General features: G+C 45.5%; 2 protein-coding genes across 7 annotated transcripts in view; both read right to left on the bottom strand.

Annotated features, from left to right (window-relative positions):
- The window catches only part of AFF4 (AF4/FMR2 family member 4), a 49,098-nt gene extending 43,431 nt beyond the window's left edge, over positions 1-5,667 (bottom strand). For all 6 annotated transcript variants that reach the window (XM_042881437.1, XM_042881435.1, XM_042881434.1 and 3 more), the window contains exon 1: positions 5,512-5,667. The gene's annotated coding sequence lies outside the window, so the exon portion shown is untranslated. The remainder of the gene's footprint in view (positions 1-5,511) is intronic.
- Positions 5,668-8,840: 3,173 nt separating this feature from the next.
- Positions 8,841-18,028, bottom strand: part of ZCCHC10 (zinc finger CCHC-type containing 10) — a 9,469-nt gene continuing 281 nt past the window's right edge. The window contains exons 2-4 of the mRNA XM_042881765.1: positions 16,071-16,232; positions 13,655-13,696; positions 8,841-10,674 (exon numbers count right to left, since the gene is read on the bottom strand). Of these exons, the coding sequence (XP_042737699.1) occupies positions 10,410-10,674; positions 13,655-13,696; positions 16,071-16,232 (469 nt within the window). The 3' untranslated portion in view covers positions 8,841-10,409. The remainder of the gene's footprint in view (positions 10,675-13,654; positions 13,697-16,070; positions 16,233-18,028) is intronic.

Below are 18,028 nucleotides of genomic sequence, written 5' to 3'. Positions count from 1 at the left end.
ATGCACGCTGGAGGAGCAGCAGAACGGCTCCTCCGTTCTCATATCCACGGTCTCTGTACTCGAAACACACTTCTATTATTACACTGCAGTTTTGTCACGGTTCAGCTCTTGAGAAGATCCCCATGTACCTGCAGTACCAGTGAGATGACAGGAGAGAGGCGGTGTTCAGCGGGGTGAGAATTCAGTGTGTGGGAACCAAAGCTGCCAAGCAAAGTACCTCACAGGGAGCACACGCCATTTCACCCCGCTGAAATCTTACAACCTGTGCTAAGGACAAGTTTAAACAATTCTTCCTGTCTCAAGAGCACTTCATAACCGGTCACTGGTTAGACACACTGAGCTCTCAGCATTCAGCTCTCATAATTCAATATATTTTCATTTTTTCTTAAAAATTGCAAAGGTTCGTTTTGAAAAGCTAATTCAGGTGGGAATCAGAAGAGCAGCACAGTGCTGCACTGCACACAACCCCTGTGCAAACATCCTCCTGAAGACCCAAAGAGGGGAAATGTGGAGGCACGGCCAGGCGTGGAGCTGCCATGGGAGGCTGGACGGGGATGGAGAAGCCCAGGCAGATCAGGGTGGGAAGCAGTAAGGTTGGAAGATAGAAGGCTCTGATATCACTGTTGGGCAGGTCCTAATTGTGAGAGGTATAAAACCAGCACAATCGTGTATTAATTATAGCTAATACTTAAAAAATGCAGATACAGCAGAGCAAGAAAAGCCACACGACACCAAGAAACGCACTCAAGTCTCCACTGTTGCCTTGTATCAACTTAGGAAAAGCGCAGCTCTGCCCCAACGACGACTGCCTGAAGAGGCCACCCTGGAAAAGAAGCAGGTGGTGCTGTAATGAAGTTAAACACAGCAGCACCTGTAGGGACGGCCAGCAGTGCCCACTGCATCTGCGTGGCAAACAGCATCAAGCAGCATGCAATCCAATCCAATCACACCAAGCATCCACCTTTGCTTCCTAAAGACTACGAAGTTATGGGGTACCTGAATCTGGACGCCTCCTCATTTTAACACCACACGTAGGAAAAAGCTTTAAAAGCACTGAGTTTGGAATTCCCTGTGCTTTAATGCAGGTGCTGTGATATCCCCCAGCCACAAGAAGAGGCACGCACACACAACTCCCTTCTACTCCTCCATGTCATGGGAATGTAGCTCTTCTCTCCCGGGCAGGTACCCAGAACTTGAGCATTAACAGATAAACTCCCAGTGCCCCACACGACGTTACGATGTGGAATACTGAGAACCAAACATCACAGAACCACGACACTCCATTCAAGAGCCACCAAACTCAGCAGCTGAGGACAGTTTCAAGCCCGGCCTAAAGGATACACATCTTAAAGCCACTTTCACAGATTGCAGATAAGGAAGGAAACATCATTCTTTTACATGAAAATAACCATGATGCCAGCTTTAAGAGAGCTGCAGCATTATGCCAGCTGCTGGCTGCTACACGTAGTCTTTATTCTGCCCTGTAATTGTAAGGAAATACATAGCAAGAGACTTCTCTGGGTTGGAGAGGAATAGAATTATCAGCAGTGAGAGATCTGGGATAAGTCTGTACTGAAAAACACGATCGTTACAGGATAACTACATTAGTAAAAATACACTGTTAATTTGTTTAGTTTTAAAACAAATTTTAAAACAATTAAATTAGCGGACAACTAACATGCTTGAGTTCTCAATAATCATTTAATATCAGCAATCATGAATAAAAAGGGAGATTGACTCGATAAAGAGAGATCAATAAATGGGGAGCTGCTCAGCAGGGCTGGTACCACGCCTCAACAGAACCAAGTGCAGGCAAACAGCAGTAATGAGCTGTTAACAGGAGAAAATTAGTTCAAGACTTCAGGGCAAGAACTTCTCTTATTCTGTGTCTGTACAGTACAAGCACATGAGGGTTTTTTCCTCCTGTTGGTACCTGGTGCTATTAATAAACTGGGTTTCACATTCGTCAGCAGGAATAATTAACAAATCAAGTAAGAACAAGAGACACGACGACTTGAAGAGCTACAAGCCAATGCTCTTGGGAAGCAGAACAGTTCACCGCACCAGGGAAAAAAGGAGGTTTGAAACAAAGTTAGAGAAAGAAATCTGGAAAGCAGTAAGAACTGGAGAGCCTGGGGAGACGGCAGGCACTAAAGGAGCCATGAGCACATGATGCAAACAGTCCTGCAGCTAAATGGGAAAGTGGGATTCAGGACTGCACGTACAAAGCTGGCACGAGACCAGGTGAGGAAGTGAGCCCTGCTCCCACAGCACGGCGAGGCACCTCCGTGGGGTCAGTGCACCGCCCTCCCCTTCCCAGCACCGCCGCAGCAGGGATACGTCCCTCCAGTGACACAGTAACTGCAAGAGAAAATCCGTCTGGGTTTCCAGAGGGGAAAAGAAGGAAAAAAAAAGAGAAGCCTAAGAACAGTACTGCTATAAAAATATTGGCTGACTAAACTCAGGAGAAAAGCTTTATGACAGGAAGGAGCCGGAGCCTCTGCAGTTATATTTCCTGAGCTGTGACAGAACCCCTAACATTTCACAAGGTAAAAGTCATCTTGTCAGCCCTGAGTAACTGCAGAAAAGGAACAACCCTGCAAGAGAAGAGTAATTGCTAGATTAAGTTATTTCATCTTTGCTTTTGCAGTTCCATCAATTCACTTTCTCATTTTCTTGCTTTAATACAGCTAGCAGTATATTTTACATACGTCTAACGCTGCTCTACCGAAGCACAAACTCTTAAAGCCTCCTGACTCGCTTTCACACTCTCCATGCTATGGCCCCTCCATCTCTTCACAACTCGGAGGTTTCCTGCTTTAGAGACAACGGCACCAACATCAGCTGCTCTGTGACACAAACTCCAAGTGAGACACTGAAAACGAACGACCTGGGAGGCAGCAGACTTGGGTTTTATTCCTTCTCAGCCCCTGTCTGAAGGTAACTGTGAGCTTACAGTAACAGCAGAGAAGCCTGCCCATAGAACAAAGCACACACATGTAGCAATGTGAAATTACTGCCGCAGAGAACAAACCTCACAGTCACTAAAATCTCTAATCTATTCTGACACCCTCTGACCCCACACACGACGCTGTGTCACTTTCTCCCAGCTCTGCAAACACACTGCTGCCCATTAACGTGGCCTCCTGGAAGATCCTAGCACTCTTCCCCCACTTTCTAACAGGGACAAATCTGCCTGCAGGACAGCTGCCCATTTCACCTCTCAGCACTCAGCGTTCAGCCTCAAACACAGACATCGCTTGCTGCTGTTTCTGCCCTCAGTACAGCCTTCTGGTGATCTAAAGCAAAGGAAAAGACTAGTAACAACTACAAGGAACTCTCCAAACAAGAGAATGAGCAGGAGGGAAAAGAACAGAGGCGCTGAAGCAGTGATGAGCAGTTATGGCTGCTCTCAGCAACACAGACAGCACTGAGCTTCCCCATCCACCACCTGGTCACAGTCCTGTCTGCTTCAACAGAGACAGGGCACGGTTCTCTCAGCAAGTAACACACAAGCTGTGTGCCTTCAGTCACATCTGACATCCAGGAGCAACCACTGTGGAACACAAAGTGCAGCAGAGCACCTTTGGCAGCAGCTGAGAGCTAGAAAAGGAAGGAGGAACTCAAGTGTGCTTGCCAACTTATTATCTACCAACTGTGAGGTCAGGACAGACTTCTGCTGAAAGTATTTATTTACAAAACCTGAACAATGCAAACTCTATGGTGTTTGCAGATTTAAAATAAAAAAAAAAAAAAAAAAAAAAAAAGTGGCATTCTTTCATTAAATAGTTGGGTTATAACCAGGGAAAAACGCATTCCATATCACTAAAAAGACAAGCACGAAATATTTCACTGGATTTTTATCAATCTCACATCACTATAACTGGGAAGAATGCAAAACACACAAATATCTTTTTTTTTTTTTTGGTTGCCGTGTGGCTTCCTGAACAAAACTGATGAAGAAAACCAACCCCAGGTGCTCCATCTCCTTCTCACAATGTTTGAGAAAAGCAGTGACCAAGAGCTGGGAAGAAAATATCAGGGCTTTAATCTGCTTTTGAAGCTGGAGCTGAACTTTGCTGTGTTCTTTCATGATTAAGAACAGCACTGAGCAGAGGAGAACTTGCTCTTGTACAACGCTATACAACACACACACCGAAGTTGGGAAATCATAAAAGATAATACTAATACATCAAGACAGCCAAAATATTCATGATGCCCAATGGAAAAGTTTCCCTTCCTGTTACTGACAGCAAGAACTCCACAATCACCATACGAGCCGCTGTACAGCTCGTGTACCATAGCCACACAGGACCAACAGGGCTAAGGCTGAACATCGCACACCTCGCTGGGGCACAGGACACAACAGCAGCACTGTGATTCTAATGGCGGTTCCCTCATTAGAGGAGATACTGAATGCCACTCCTTCCATCACTTGACTGGACCCTATTTCACAATAACGCCCCAGGCTGCACAGCACTCCCTCTCACAGTAAGGAGCTGGAGAAGCACTTCTGAGTAGTGCAGTAAGGAGAAGAGAGCTGGCAGTGTGGTGAAAATAAAGGCAGACGCTTGAGGAGAACAAGTTAATTTCCAAGAGTGTCAGTGCTGAGTAAGTGCCTGCTCTGCTCGCAGGAGGCAAGTGGGAGGGCAGACTGACATCAGTGGGAACACAGCTCCGTCAGCACCTTCATAAGGAAATGATCACATAGGAGTGCAATGGAGATGGGCTGTGAGATGGGCCCACAGGAGGCACTGCTCTCATCGGGGCATCAGCGTTCCAGACCAATCTTGAGGCATGGGTGTAAGCACTGAGGTGAAAGGAAGTCATGAAGTTTGCCACTTTCCCATTTAAAGATGCAAACAGAACAGTCAGCAAATGAAAGCACTGAGCTCTGCAGCCCGGCACCCAACAGCACTGACTGGAAAAAAAAAAAAAACACCTTGTCAACCCGGGTTCAGGAATGTTAGGTGACAGCTCTCCCAATCACAGAGCATAACGCCATCCTCATCGCGGGCGATTCTTTACGTAACAGCAATACACTAACGGCCAGCAGCCCCTTCCGAGCCGTGCAGTCCCTGTGCCCGGTGATCGGCCGTGCCCGCAGCGGCACACAGAGCACCCCGGCCCTGTCCCTTCCGCACAGCCGCTCGGTGCCGAAAACAGAGAGCGAAGGGGAAGGAACAAAGCCCCGGGATCGAATCAGAAAAAGGATTAAACCCCGCGGCCCAGAGAGGAGGCTGCGCCGGCCCCAGCAGCACCCGGCGACGTCCCGAGCAGACATTTTAGCGGCGGCCCGCGGGGTTCCGCTCCCCGAAGGACCGGGGATCGCCGGCAAGGCCCGCCGCGGACACAAATGGGGGCGGCTGTGCCGGGAGGAGGACAGCGCCGGGCAGTGGCCGCCCGGGGCGCGGAGCCGCCGCCGGGATCCCGGCCCGCCCCGCCGTGGCTCCGATCCCCGCGGGAGGCGCTGCCCGGCCCGGCGCGCCCCCACCCCCGGCCGCGTCTCACCTCCGTTCGCCGTTCTCCGCTAGGCCCGGACCATTTCCTGGCTGCCGCCACCGGCTCGCCGGGCGGAGAGAAGGAGGAGGAGAAAAAGGAGGAGGGGTGCGAGGAGCCCCGAGGCAGCAGAGGGCGAGCGGCAGGCCCGGCTGTCGGCGCGGGACGAGGCCCGGGGCGGGAGGAGCGGCTCACAGGCGGGAGGCGACGGCGGCTCCCCAGGGCTCCCGCCGCTCCATCGCGGAGTCCGGGGCCGGGCTGGCGGCGAGACGAGCTCGGGGTGGGCTGGCGACGTCGGCCTGGGCGGCCCTGGGCCCGGCTCCGGCTGCCGCCCGCCCTGCGCCCGTCCTGCCGGGCCGCGGCTCCTCCCGCAGCCGGGCACTCGCGCTTCCCGGCAGCCCCCGCGCCGCCGCAGCCCCGCGCCGCTCACGTGACCCGCCGACGGTTGGGGGGCGGGGCGGGGTGGGGGGAGAGAGAGAGAGAGAGAGAGAGAGAGAGAGACTCCGCGTGCACGTGACCACGCCGGCAGCGTTACGTTACGTCACGTCACGGGCCGCGCTGCACCCCGGGAGCAGGAATGGAGCCCCGCTTACGGAATTCGTCTTCACTCCACGTCATTGCGAGGCTCCGCCCCGCCCTCAGCACAGCCCCCTGCGCAGTGCCGGGAGCTGCGCGGCGCCGCACGTCGTCACGTCACCTCCACGTCACCGCTGGGAGCGCGCCTTCATCCCGGCCGCGTCGCGCCGTTACCGGCCGGCCCGCGTTCCTCTAAGGGCAGATCGCAGACCCAGCACGGAGTCCCGTCGGGCGGGGCGCAGAACAATTCTCCACAGCCTCGCCGGGACCGCGCTCAGCACCGCCACGTGCGGGCAGCGACGGCTCCCGGTCGGGCTCTGGCCGTCGCAGCCCGGCGGAACGGAGCGCGGCTCCGAGCCGAAACAACGGGCGGAAGCGCAGCCACCACCTCAGGAGGCGGATTCGCCCGAGGAACGGCTCTTCCACATGGGAGAGCTTTTAAAAGAAGAGAACCCAAAGCCGGTGATTGTGGAAAAGCCTGCAAGTTTAAACTGTGTAAAAGTTCCCGTGCAAAACAAAAATAAATACTCAGAGCTGGTTTGTGGAAGCAGATGGTTTTAAGTGCAGTGGAGCGCAGTTCTACTTCGTGTTCATACTAAAAGATACAGGTTAAAGCGTGCAAATAAAATGCAGCAGAATTGTAAAAAAAAATTCTTGCACGACTGCAATTTAAACTCCAGCATTTAAAAAGAATCATGGAATTGCTCAGGTTGGAAAAGACCCTCAAGATCATCAAGTCACAAGTTGACCGTTCTGCCCAACTCTTAACTGAATCACGGCCCTGAGCACCGCATCCAAATGGAGGCTCTGACTGCAGGGAACCTTCCTGCAAAGACGCTGTAAAAACATCCAATAGAGCTAAGCCTGGCACCATCTGCAATAGATCAACTGCTGTTACTGGCAGTTAAATGTGAGCTCTGTTACGAAACCAAGATATTACCAACATTACTACAAAATATGATGATATGGGGATGAACTCTGCCCTGTTTCAAAGTTAAGTGCCAACAACTTCCCTGCTTTATGGAGGTGGGGAGGACACAGGCAGCTTCGCTGAGAAAGTAACACTGCAGTGTAAATAGAGGAGCAGCAAGTAATCAAAGTGCTTCATTCCTGTTATGTCTCAGTCATGTCTTCATAGTTATATTTTGACAGTGGCATTTTCGGGGTATCACCTCTCAAGCTGATATTCTGTGTCACGTTTTGTACTGTTCCTAATGCCTCTCCCCCCACGCACACTTTTTTTTTTTTTTTAAACACATTTTGAACAAAATTAGGCTGTGAAGACCTGCCTGACCCCACTCCTATCTCAGTGTCTGGTTAGAGACACATCTTGGATAAATGTGACTTCATAAAACAGATTACATCCATGAGGCTCAGGTACATGGAATGATTTCTGTATAAAGCAAATCCACCCAATAGCTTTACACTAGAATATCAGGTTTCCCCCCTTCTTTTGCTCTCCTATCACTCAGCAGTGTTTTCCCTTGAAATGCAATGCCTTTTCCTGTGGCTGTTTTTCTACCAGACTGCATCAATTGCTTCACTTCAATTAATGATGGCAGCTTTGCTTGAAATAGGAAGGATTAAATTGAACCTGATCCAAGATACACAACTCTCATGTAAAAATATACGTGCTCAGTAAATAATTTCAGAGAAGGGAGGGTTGCTTTGTTTGCTTCCAATTAATGCCTTTCTGTACTTAACCTAGAGCTCTGAAGGATGGTAATTAAAGAAATACCTGTCAAAAAGGATTGGAATTGAAGCATCTTGTGACAAGGTATCAGGATGCAGTGTGTTGAAAGGTGAACTGGTAAGGAAGGTTCTTCATATGCTGGTGGGTTTTAATCTGTAAAACAAGATACATAAACTCACAAAAATAAAACATACTCAAAAGTAAACACCCAATGTGAGAGTAGATAGCTTTGTGGCTGGTCTGGGACCTTATCAGCTCTAGGCAGTATGTGATATGCAGTTAAAGCAATAAGACACCTCAGTCTCCCCACTCATAACCCAACAGTGGGCTAGAAATTAAGGTTTCCTTAATGTTATCTGTAATTATATTACCTTTTCATATCTCCTGCTAACAGAACATAACATACACAAGGATTTCCTTTTCCCTTGGTGAATTGACCCAGTTTAGCTGGCTGCAGACACTGCAAACAGAAGTAGGAAGAGACCAACCCCCTGAACTTAGTGACTGGCTTTAGCACTTAGCAGGCTGTTTGACAACCATCAACTTTCCTTTCTTGGCAGAGATGAGTTAATGAGGAATATCACTACACTTCTGATGAACCACCCACACAAGTAGTGGCAGCATTACAGATTGCAGAAACAAACACCCCACACGATCTTAATAGGGCGGCAAAGATAATTGAGACTTGATCCCTTGTCCCCTCCCTCCTAATTAACTGCTGTTCCTCATCACAGTCCCCCTTCACATCCACACTGCTGCTACTGCTGCTCAGCTCAACGCCACCCAGAGCGAGAGCCTGGATTCTCTGCAGGCGGTCTCCATGAAATGGGTGTTGTGTCCTCTTCCAGCAGTCCCCCATTCCTGCTGTGCCCCTACAATGGAAGTCAGGGCTGCGAGCTTCCCAACAACCTGCTTCAGTCATCAGTTTGCCAAAGCTGTCACAGGGCTGGGATTCGGGTCACCTCTAAGAATACAGCTCCCCAAATGCCTTCTCCCTACCACCACCGCCTCTTCCACACTTTACTACTGTATCACTTACATTTTGATTGCCATTAAGCATGAACTTAGAAAGCACTGTTTAATAATTTATTAACTTTTTCCCATTAAACAGTACATTCACTAAGGAGGACTTCAAACGATTTTCTGTTAGTTTTATTTACAAGTCTGCAGCGTTCTGTAAAACACAGTAATGATTACAGACTAAAACACACAACATACATATTTTCAAACATTTAAATATAAGCACAGTTTATTCAAAAGTAATCCTACACACTGCATTTTCCATAAAAATATAAAAAATAGTTACTATATTTTACCTAAAATCAAGATATTTAAGAATTCTTCCACGTGTGATGTCCCCTCCCAAAAAAAAAGGGAACTCCAACAATAAGAAATCCAGGAGACAACATCCCAAATGAGAACACGAATGCCAATGCTCAAATCCACCAAAAGAACACAGAAGTTTCAACCTGCAACCAGCAGTAATTGTTCTGCAGCACGTTGGGATTTTCCTCTGCACCAACGTGCACCTCCTGCTGCAGAGTCTCACAGACACACACCTCCCATGAGCGCAGGGCTGCTCCTACTGCAGACCACAATGCCAGCCACCACCTGCCCAGCAGCACAGCTTGGCAGTCTCACATTACACAACTTTTTTTTTTTTTTTTTTTTTTTTTTTTGCAAAAATATCAAAAGGGAAACTCTCTCCTTTGGGAATTCCATTTAGAGACGACTCTTCTCCTCACTGAACATTCAGTGAAAATAGCCTTCCTCTCTCCTAAAAATAGTGCCATTTTTGTTTGTTACTACCGTTTTTACTGCCTATTCTATACTGAAAGCTAATAGTTCTGAAACACACCTATTCAAGCCCTTCTTCCAATAGGATACAAGTGATTTACAAAACAAGGCACAAAGATGAAACTCCGAAGCAGCATCAGTCAATCCTTCCATCGTGCACTGCTCCTCTTTCTCACACACACATTGCTGCAAGAGACACTGTCTCAGAAAAGCACTACAAATACACGAACTGTGGAAACAGGCAAAGCCTCTGTACAGCACAAGTAGTACATCCAGCATGAACAAAGGAACGCCACTGAAAGTTCTGTGGTGCAAGTAAGACTCAGCTTGGAAGCATCGGGAAAAGCCACCAGAAAAAAGCTCAGTGTTAACAGTGAGATGGCAGGTCCTCTGTGTGCACTGTGCATTCCGTGTCAGCAATGACAGAGCACTACAGGCAGCATGAAGCTTTTGCTTCTGATAGTTTAGAGGATTTTCTAAATGTAAGAGAAGTCGCCATAAACAGAGCAGTAGAACATGATGCACAGCATGATCTGAAACAAAGAGATTTTGCTTTCCAGCACGTAAACATCCAGGTTACTGGGCCTCAGCTCATATAAACAAATCTGATGATAGACTTTTAAACTAAAAAAGTAAGATTTCCCATAAAATGATAAACCTTAAAAATACTCTTTCAGTAAGTTTCACATGCCATTTAATACCTTTCATGTCCTATGAACGACACAGAACATTTAGAGAGTTTTAGCAGAAGAAATGTTGACCAGTTAAACTGTTTGGCAACCACGTGCTCAAAACCTCTTTGAAGAATGTTATAATTCACTCAGAAGCAGTTCTTCCCTGTTCATTATTTCTTCTTCTTTTTCTTTGGAGGCTCATCATCAGAACTACTGTCTGTGCTGCTACTGCTACTGCTGGAGGAACTGGAATCTGATTCAAACTCCGAAGATGAGGAAGTACTACTCGAGGATGGAGAAGAGGAGGATGTGGAGGAGCTCTCATCACTGTCACTATCAGAAGAAGAAGAGGTAGAAGAATCATCACTGTCAGATGAGGAATCACTAGCTGAACTGTCACTGCTGCTGCTGCTGGAACTTGTTACACTTTTAGATCTGAAAGAAAACAAATACACAGATGAGCACAGTTCTGCCCTTTATACTCTGCTGTAATCCAAAGATCGATTAATTGCTCTGAACATTTCCAGGCCTGACAATTTAAGAATCTTCCTTCCCTCCTTGTCCTCCTCCCAGCTCCTGCCTTTATTCTGAAAGAACAAATTTTGGCTATTTGAGCAACAGCAGAATGACACCACAGATGTGAAGTAAGTTGGCCCATACAACATCAAAGCGAATGCAGGACTACAGGGAAAAAAGGTAAGTTTGAAAGTTGGCAAGGCTTTTAGGAACATCTAGTGACTTCACTGGCAAAAAAAGTTGCAGAAAAAGCATGAATGTGCTGTACTGCTAAAGCTTCAGGCAGAAATTAACAAAGACTGGATGCCCAGAACTGTAATAACAAGTGACATTTTGGCTATGTAAGTGTTGGTGGAAATTTCATCAGTGATTTCACAGATGTCAGAATTGTGCTCAATGGAAACTGTTCCTAGATTACTCCTGGCCAAAGGAGCCAAACTTTCTGCAATTACACAGTGCTTATGTTTGCAGGGTAGGAGAGAAGGTGTGGAAACAGTCCAGGCTAAAGACATTAGGAACACTGGAAAGTGGGTCTGTGCATGCTCTGCAACTTCATTTATTCTCCCCTCATTTGTAGCCCTTCCAGTAAGACAGCTGTTCTCAAGATCAAGGTCTGTAATGCAACGTAAACAAGCCACTGAAGTTTTTGTAATACATCTGCCATCTCTTATCTCTCTTCCTCTGTGCAGATGTAATGGCTGTTTATTAAAAAAATCCCTAAGGTCTGGTTAAATACAGACTTTTTGCTGATGTAAAACCAGTCGCAAAATGAGAGAGAATGGGACTATTTTAAACTGACCTTTGGCAGCTCCACACAAACTCTTTCTGTCTAAACAGCTTCACTGAATTTCAGACCCATTTATATGGGCAGGAATCTGACAAAGGATTCACCTATTCTAAAATTCACCTATTTTCTCTTGTCCTAATTAGGTGATGTAACATCCTCGATGCTAACGATCGGTAGATTCCAGATTTGTGGGTACACCACTGGAAAAGCACAACATTTCTCCAGCATCCATTCACCTCACAAGCTCATAAGTGTTACTAAACTCGTGAGTTTCCATGCACAAATCATGGAACAACTGCTGCATTTTGTAATGCATGTTATCATTCTTCTCAGACTTTATCCTTCCTAACTCCACCTAAATCATCTAACAACCTCCAGTGATTTTAACACGCTACTTAAATCAGACCTGCAACGTGGAGCACAGTTACCTGGATGTTTACGGCTGTGTGACCTGAAGGAACGAGTGAATCAGGACAAGTTTCACCCTTTAGACAGTTAGAGTTGTTTGTGATTCATAAAAAAAAGCCCTCCACGAAGGGGGCTTTCAATTACCAAATGAAGGATGCCACACAGCAACGATGAAGCCAACACAGAAGCCAACTCTGTGCCACCTGATGTTACAGCATTGTACAACGGCAGTTTTGCCCATTCCTGCTTTTCTGGTTAAGCCTGTAGCTTCGTGCTGCTATCAGAACACACACACACTGTGTCAAGGCTTTGTGCTCTCTGCCAGAACCCACTACTTTGGCTTTTTTCTTTTTATTCTGGAACCTGCATATTTAATGGCAATGCTTTGCTGAATTTTCTGCATTTAATTTTTCCTGGATCACAACAAAGAGACAGAAATCCCACATTATCTCAGAAGGAATTTATATTGCTGAATTTCATACTCGCATCAAAACAGGACACCAATTGGAAGAGCACAGAAGTTTTAGGGGAAAAAAATGGCTGAACAACTTCCTACCACAAATCCTTCTGCTCCTTTTTAAATCTGGCAGCAGTTCAGGGCTCAAATGCTCTGAAATACAGAATGCCAAATAGAGCACTGCAGCACACGAGAAAGCTGAGGAAGGAAGAATTATGAACTCCGTTGTTTAGAAATCGGTTGGATTTATGACCTCACCATTTCCAGGTAATTCCAGCAATAAATGGACCCTCCTGATAAAGAGCCCCTCAGCAATCCTGAGCAGCACCTCAGTTCTGCTGTCAAGTATTCCGATAAAGCCAGAAGGAACAACAGCTTCATATAAAGGCATGTTTTTAAAAGCTGCTGAGAACAACTGGCACACAAAGCAAAAGGCTTCTTCTCAAAAACCTCCTGAAATTGGCTTTAGATCAGATTTAGAGATAGAGGACAGGCTACGAAATGCAAAGAGACAAGGAGGTGATTATTGTAGACGTGCCCCATGTGTCAGACTAATGCTCAGCAGCACTGCAGCAGGGCTCAAGCTGCTCCTGAAGGGGCTCTGCTAATAGAGATTGCAGTGGATTCCCAAGCTAGCATTACCATGGATTTAAAGGAGGAAGAACGTCCTAAGAATTTCTGGCTCAAATTACTATTTCTTTTCCAGGAGTGAAGAGGATTGGGAGGTGGGCTGGGAACAGAATATTTACCTCCCTGATTTTTTATTATTATTATTTTTAAGATACTTATTTCATTCTTTAAACAAAGCTTCAGAGAGACAGCTGTTAAGAAAAGGGGATGCAAACAACAAACAGAAGAGCAAGACAGATAGGTGGAACAATACCTACTACAAACAGTGTGCTACTCTTGCACGTTTAACTACCTGATGAACTTTGAGGCAAAAACAAGAAGATTTCTACTAAAGCAAAATCACAAGAGATAAAAGAGTCAGTATGAAAAAAAAAAAAGAAACAAAAAACAGAAGACAAAGAATTTAAGAGTTTTTGGACAGGGAAGAATAGAAATTCTCCCAAGTATCTGCTATACAAACATCTGTAACGAGGCTAAAAGCTGCAGCATCACAGTCAGCAATCACAATTTTGCCTTTCAGTTTCCATACACACCCCTCCCAAACTGCCTGCTGCAACACCCAAGTGAAAGATCCCACACTCAAATAGCTGCACATCTTGCCATCATTACCCACATACCTTTTTTTCTTGGTCTTCCTTTCTGCAGTACTTTCTCCAGTGCTAATTAGGGGGGAAAAAACAATGCCTTTAGTTAATGCATAGGAAAAGGAAATATTTAGCAGCACCGTGGAGCTGAGTTCAGTATCAATGAACTGCTGTCTCACTGGCAGAGAGCTGTGCTGCCCAAAACTCATTCAGGATGCATTTTCAATCATTTTTCAAACTAGAAGGAATGTCCACAAACCCAGGGGAGGGAAAAAAAAAAAAAAAGCAATTCATCTGTAATTTCCTGTGTAAGTATGCTTTATCCTTTACTCTTCTCTTTGTACTGCACAGACAGCATCTTGGGACAGGAAAAGCAGAGGGGATAAGGATACAGAGAGGTCCTGTGCAGCCACATTTCACAATAACTGAATTGACTGAAACAAAGGATTAGAAGATGAAATCAGTCTGCAGCTTTCATCACATTTCTCACAGGCACAAAAGGCACAGAACAACCTGTTTCTACTGACCCTACCAGCAACCTGTCCTTCATATTCCCATATATTCATACACTCACAGAAAGCTTTAGTAGCAAATACCACAGGACAAAGTTTCTTTTAACAATCTATCTCAAGAGGTTCCCACCAGTCATCAATTTCAGATTTTTTTGTCCCCTCCAAACATTTCAGTTAAATTTACCAGTTGCATCCTTTTCACACCTGACTGTCAGAACACAGCATATAACTTAGCCTGGAATGGAATTAAACTGATTAACGTCATTCCTCATCACATATTTACAAGGTACTTAATGCACCTCTGACACATAAGGAGGTTGTCTGTTCCTTCACAAAGGAGGATACCTTTTCCTCAGCTGAAATTATTATTGAAAGCCATCTTAAGTGCACAGAACAGAAAGCACATAAATTGGAAGAGCTGCTAATACTTCATATTTAGAAATACTTTATATTTAGAAATCAGAAAGCAGTATTTGTTGAGAAAGACTCCAGAGAAGGGCAGGAACAAGAAAACATTAAGCATAAGCTATGTTATTTCAACAGAAGCACTCAGTGCCATTTGCACGCTGGCAAAATGAAATTTGGCACATTTGTGTTTTCATACAACCACTGTGAAAATATCACAATTATTACACAAGGAGTTTTCCACACCCTCACAAAATCCTGTAGGCAAGAAGAAAATTCATTAAACTCCAAACTGAACCAAGTTCGAATCTCTCCTGTATCTCTGCATGTTATAAACATTCCCATTATGAAGGCTGTAGAACCCTACCACAGGCTGCCAGGTCCCAGAGCCACCGTGAGCACACAGTCACACTCTGAAGCACCGTTAGGACTGAGCCAGGCTGCAGTGGCACAGCGCTGTGCCTCCCTCTGAGCTTTAACCCTCACATGAATCCAGGAGTTTGCTTCCCTAAGAAACTACACAGCTGAGAGTGGCTGATCCACTGCAGATCAAACAAAGCTGCTCCACTACACCTGGTTATTTTCCCCGAGGCACCACGCTGTGTTTGCAGAGCCATAAATAAAACTGCAGCATTCTGGTTTCAGTTCAAAGTGGCAGCAGTCCTCCAAAACGCCTCGAAAGGAAGCGAGTTTTAGATGCTAGGCACTTAGGCTCTAGGAGTGCTTATGTGCACTATTAGAGGATTAAAATTGTTTCATGGTTACTCACTGGATCAGAAGTTATTTCAAAATCAAATGTTTTATAGTACTCTTAACACAAGACAACTCCCAGTTCAGTCAGTATTTCAGCACTGCAATTTACGTTCCTGTCTCAGCTGAAACAGCCAGTGAGGTCAAATCAGATCACTCTGACAGAGGTCACCACCTATCCTCTTCTTAGCAAGATAACAGAGCTCTTTCATAACTCACATCCTGGTAGCACTGATGACCTATGGTCAAAACACTGAGCTGCACGAGGTGGCGACAAGGAGGCACGTCTTCAGGTTCTCAGGACCAATACACAACTTAGTGGGAGGTCTTCACACTGCAAGGAACACAGGACTGAGAACCCAATAATCTACTGCTCATCTGTTTGAACCATTATGTACTTAACAGTGGACCTTTGCCACCTGTAGGAACAGTTTAACAACAAAACTAAGCAGAAGTTAAAGAACCGCTTCTAGACATCTTCAGCTCCACACCAACCTGCTTGGCCAAGCACACAAAGACATGAAACTGAGCTACTCAGGAGTCAGCATTTCACTAAAAAAGTCTCCAACTATTTTAACTTCAGCACGCTTTATTTTTTGCCTCAGATGCAATCTGAGTGTACCTCCCCCACCCAGCACACACTATGGCTTTAAAACTGAACAAGTATCACAGAGTGCAGATGAAAGGACAAAAGAAAACAACCTAGGGCACCACCTTTCCCACGCTCACACCAAATTACCTCTTCATTAATAAGCTGAACATTCTCATTCTGCCAGTCTTACCTTTGTTGCAGCAGTAGTTGCTTTTCTTTTTCTTTCAGAATTTTTGCTAATTGAGCTGTCCTTGAAGGTCTGTGCAGGTATTTTCTCTTCCCCGTGCACTCATACGTCCAATGTCCAAACTCTAAACATTTCTGACATCTTACGTGCTGCTTGTTTGCCTCCCTACAAAAATGCAGAATTGTTTAAGTGACCGATCCCACATCTGCCTGTTTTACCTATTGAAAAAATACGCATTTTCTTCAGCACAGCCTTCACACCATACATCACTACAGTTAAAGCAGACTGATGTCCATGGGTGCTTTTGAATCAGAACAAGAACAGTAACATCAAATACACACAGAACTTTGACAAACATGCTACTGCAGTTACCAAGCTACTCTCATACCAACTATTTATGGAAGGAGAAAGATGCTTTTACTCTATTCCAGAGCTTCAGCTTAAGCCTGCTTCTGGTTAAAGCAGCAAATGCTGAACTGGGACACTGGCTGTCTGTACAGTGATCAATTGCAGCTCAATTTCTTTTCTCACTTGTACACACTTCTGGAAGTCTAGTTTGCACTCCTCAGTTTCACACCCTGGTATTTATCACCCAACTGCCAAGCACTTCCAAATTCACTCAAAGCAGCCAGGATCTGAGGAAGTGAAGCAGAGCTGCTCCCAGCTGCAGCTTATCTGAATTTCCCTACGATCTATTAAAGCCTGACAGGAGATTTATTGTAAGAATGATCAGATTCTTATTCACTTTCTGCAGTGTAAATCAACCAAACACCAGAACCACAAGTGGGCATTATACAACTGCATTTTAGTTTTAAGAGATAAATTTGATCACTTTTAGCAGAAAACTGAGAAAAATTTGTGTATTCAGATTTTAGCATTTGCTCCACGATTCTAAAGCTTTATTTAAGTTTTATTTATTTATTTTAAAGAACAGCTGCTTTTGTGTCTTCTCACAGATACACTCCTGCTTTACAAATAAGGACACTCATAGAGCACTTAAGTGACTGACTCGAGGCCATACCATAAACTACTTCTAGAGCCAGTGAGCTTTATGAGAACTGCTGTAATTTATTTCTGCCCTTGTATCATGTTTTCAGCACCAAATGACTCGTTGTTCAAGGCCAGGACACCTAAAACAAGGCCTGCAGAACAGTTAGCTTTGTCTCATCTGGGACTTCTGGCTCTGCCACCACAGTTGCACATAAGCAGAACCAGGAAAGCCTCTCTGCTTCATCAACAGAGATGGTGTCACAAACCAGGCCAGACCTGACTCCACAGGAGTAGAAGCTGAAAGCAGCAGTAACACAACTCCATATTTCTTGGGCTTTAACAAGGCTCACGTGACTAAGGCAGAGAATCCCATGCAAGCTAAAATAAGATCAAGCCCTAAAAGTAACGCAATTACCAGAAAACAGATCAAAAGAGCTCAGCAGAAACAGGGCTATAAATACCATCCCAACACCAACACGTGTGAATGGAAAGCACGAGATTAAGGTAATCATTTAACACACATCAGTGACTCCTGCCTGAAAGCAAAGACTGGCAGATGCACAAATCAGTATAAACATAGCAGGCATATGAAGACTTCAGAAGTGTTGAAATCAAGCAATGACTTCTTACAACTTAAAAGAGCAAGTATTGCAAAAGCGCTTTGAATTCCCAGTTACTTTCCTGTGGAAAATAGAAAATAAGTTACGGTACACAATGACAAAGGAACTGAAAGCAATAATGTCACAAATCCTTCCTCCACCGTAATTCTCTGAAATTCAACAAGAATCAGTTCTGCCGGACAGAGCCAACGAGTTTTTACCGAGAGCAGCTCCAGCTCGTTTCTGCTCTCTGCGGTCCCGCACAGCCCCGGAGTGCGACCAAACCTCCGACCTGCGGCACTGCGCGCACAGAGACACAGAGACACAGAGACACAGAGACACAGAGACACAGAGACACAGAGACACAGAGAC

Source organism: Lagopus leucura, unplaced genomic scaffold (assembly GCF_019238085.1).
Source record: "Lagopus leucura isolate 7727_CA_CO unplaced genomic scaffold, USGS_WTPT01 Super-Scaffold_100030, whole genome shotgun sequence".
Lineage (NCBI taxonomy): Eukaryota > Metazoa > Chordata > Aves > Galliformes > Phasianidae > Lagopus > Lagopus leucura.
Note: the sequence above shows the minus strand (reverse complement) of the source record. Positions and strands in the feature narration are given on the sequence as shown.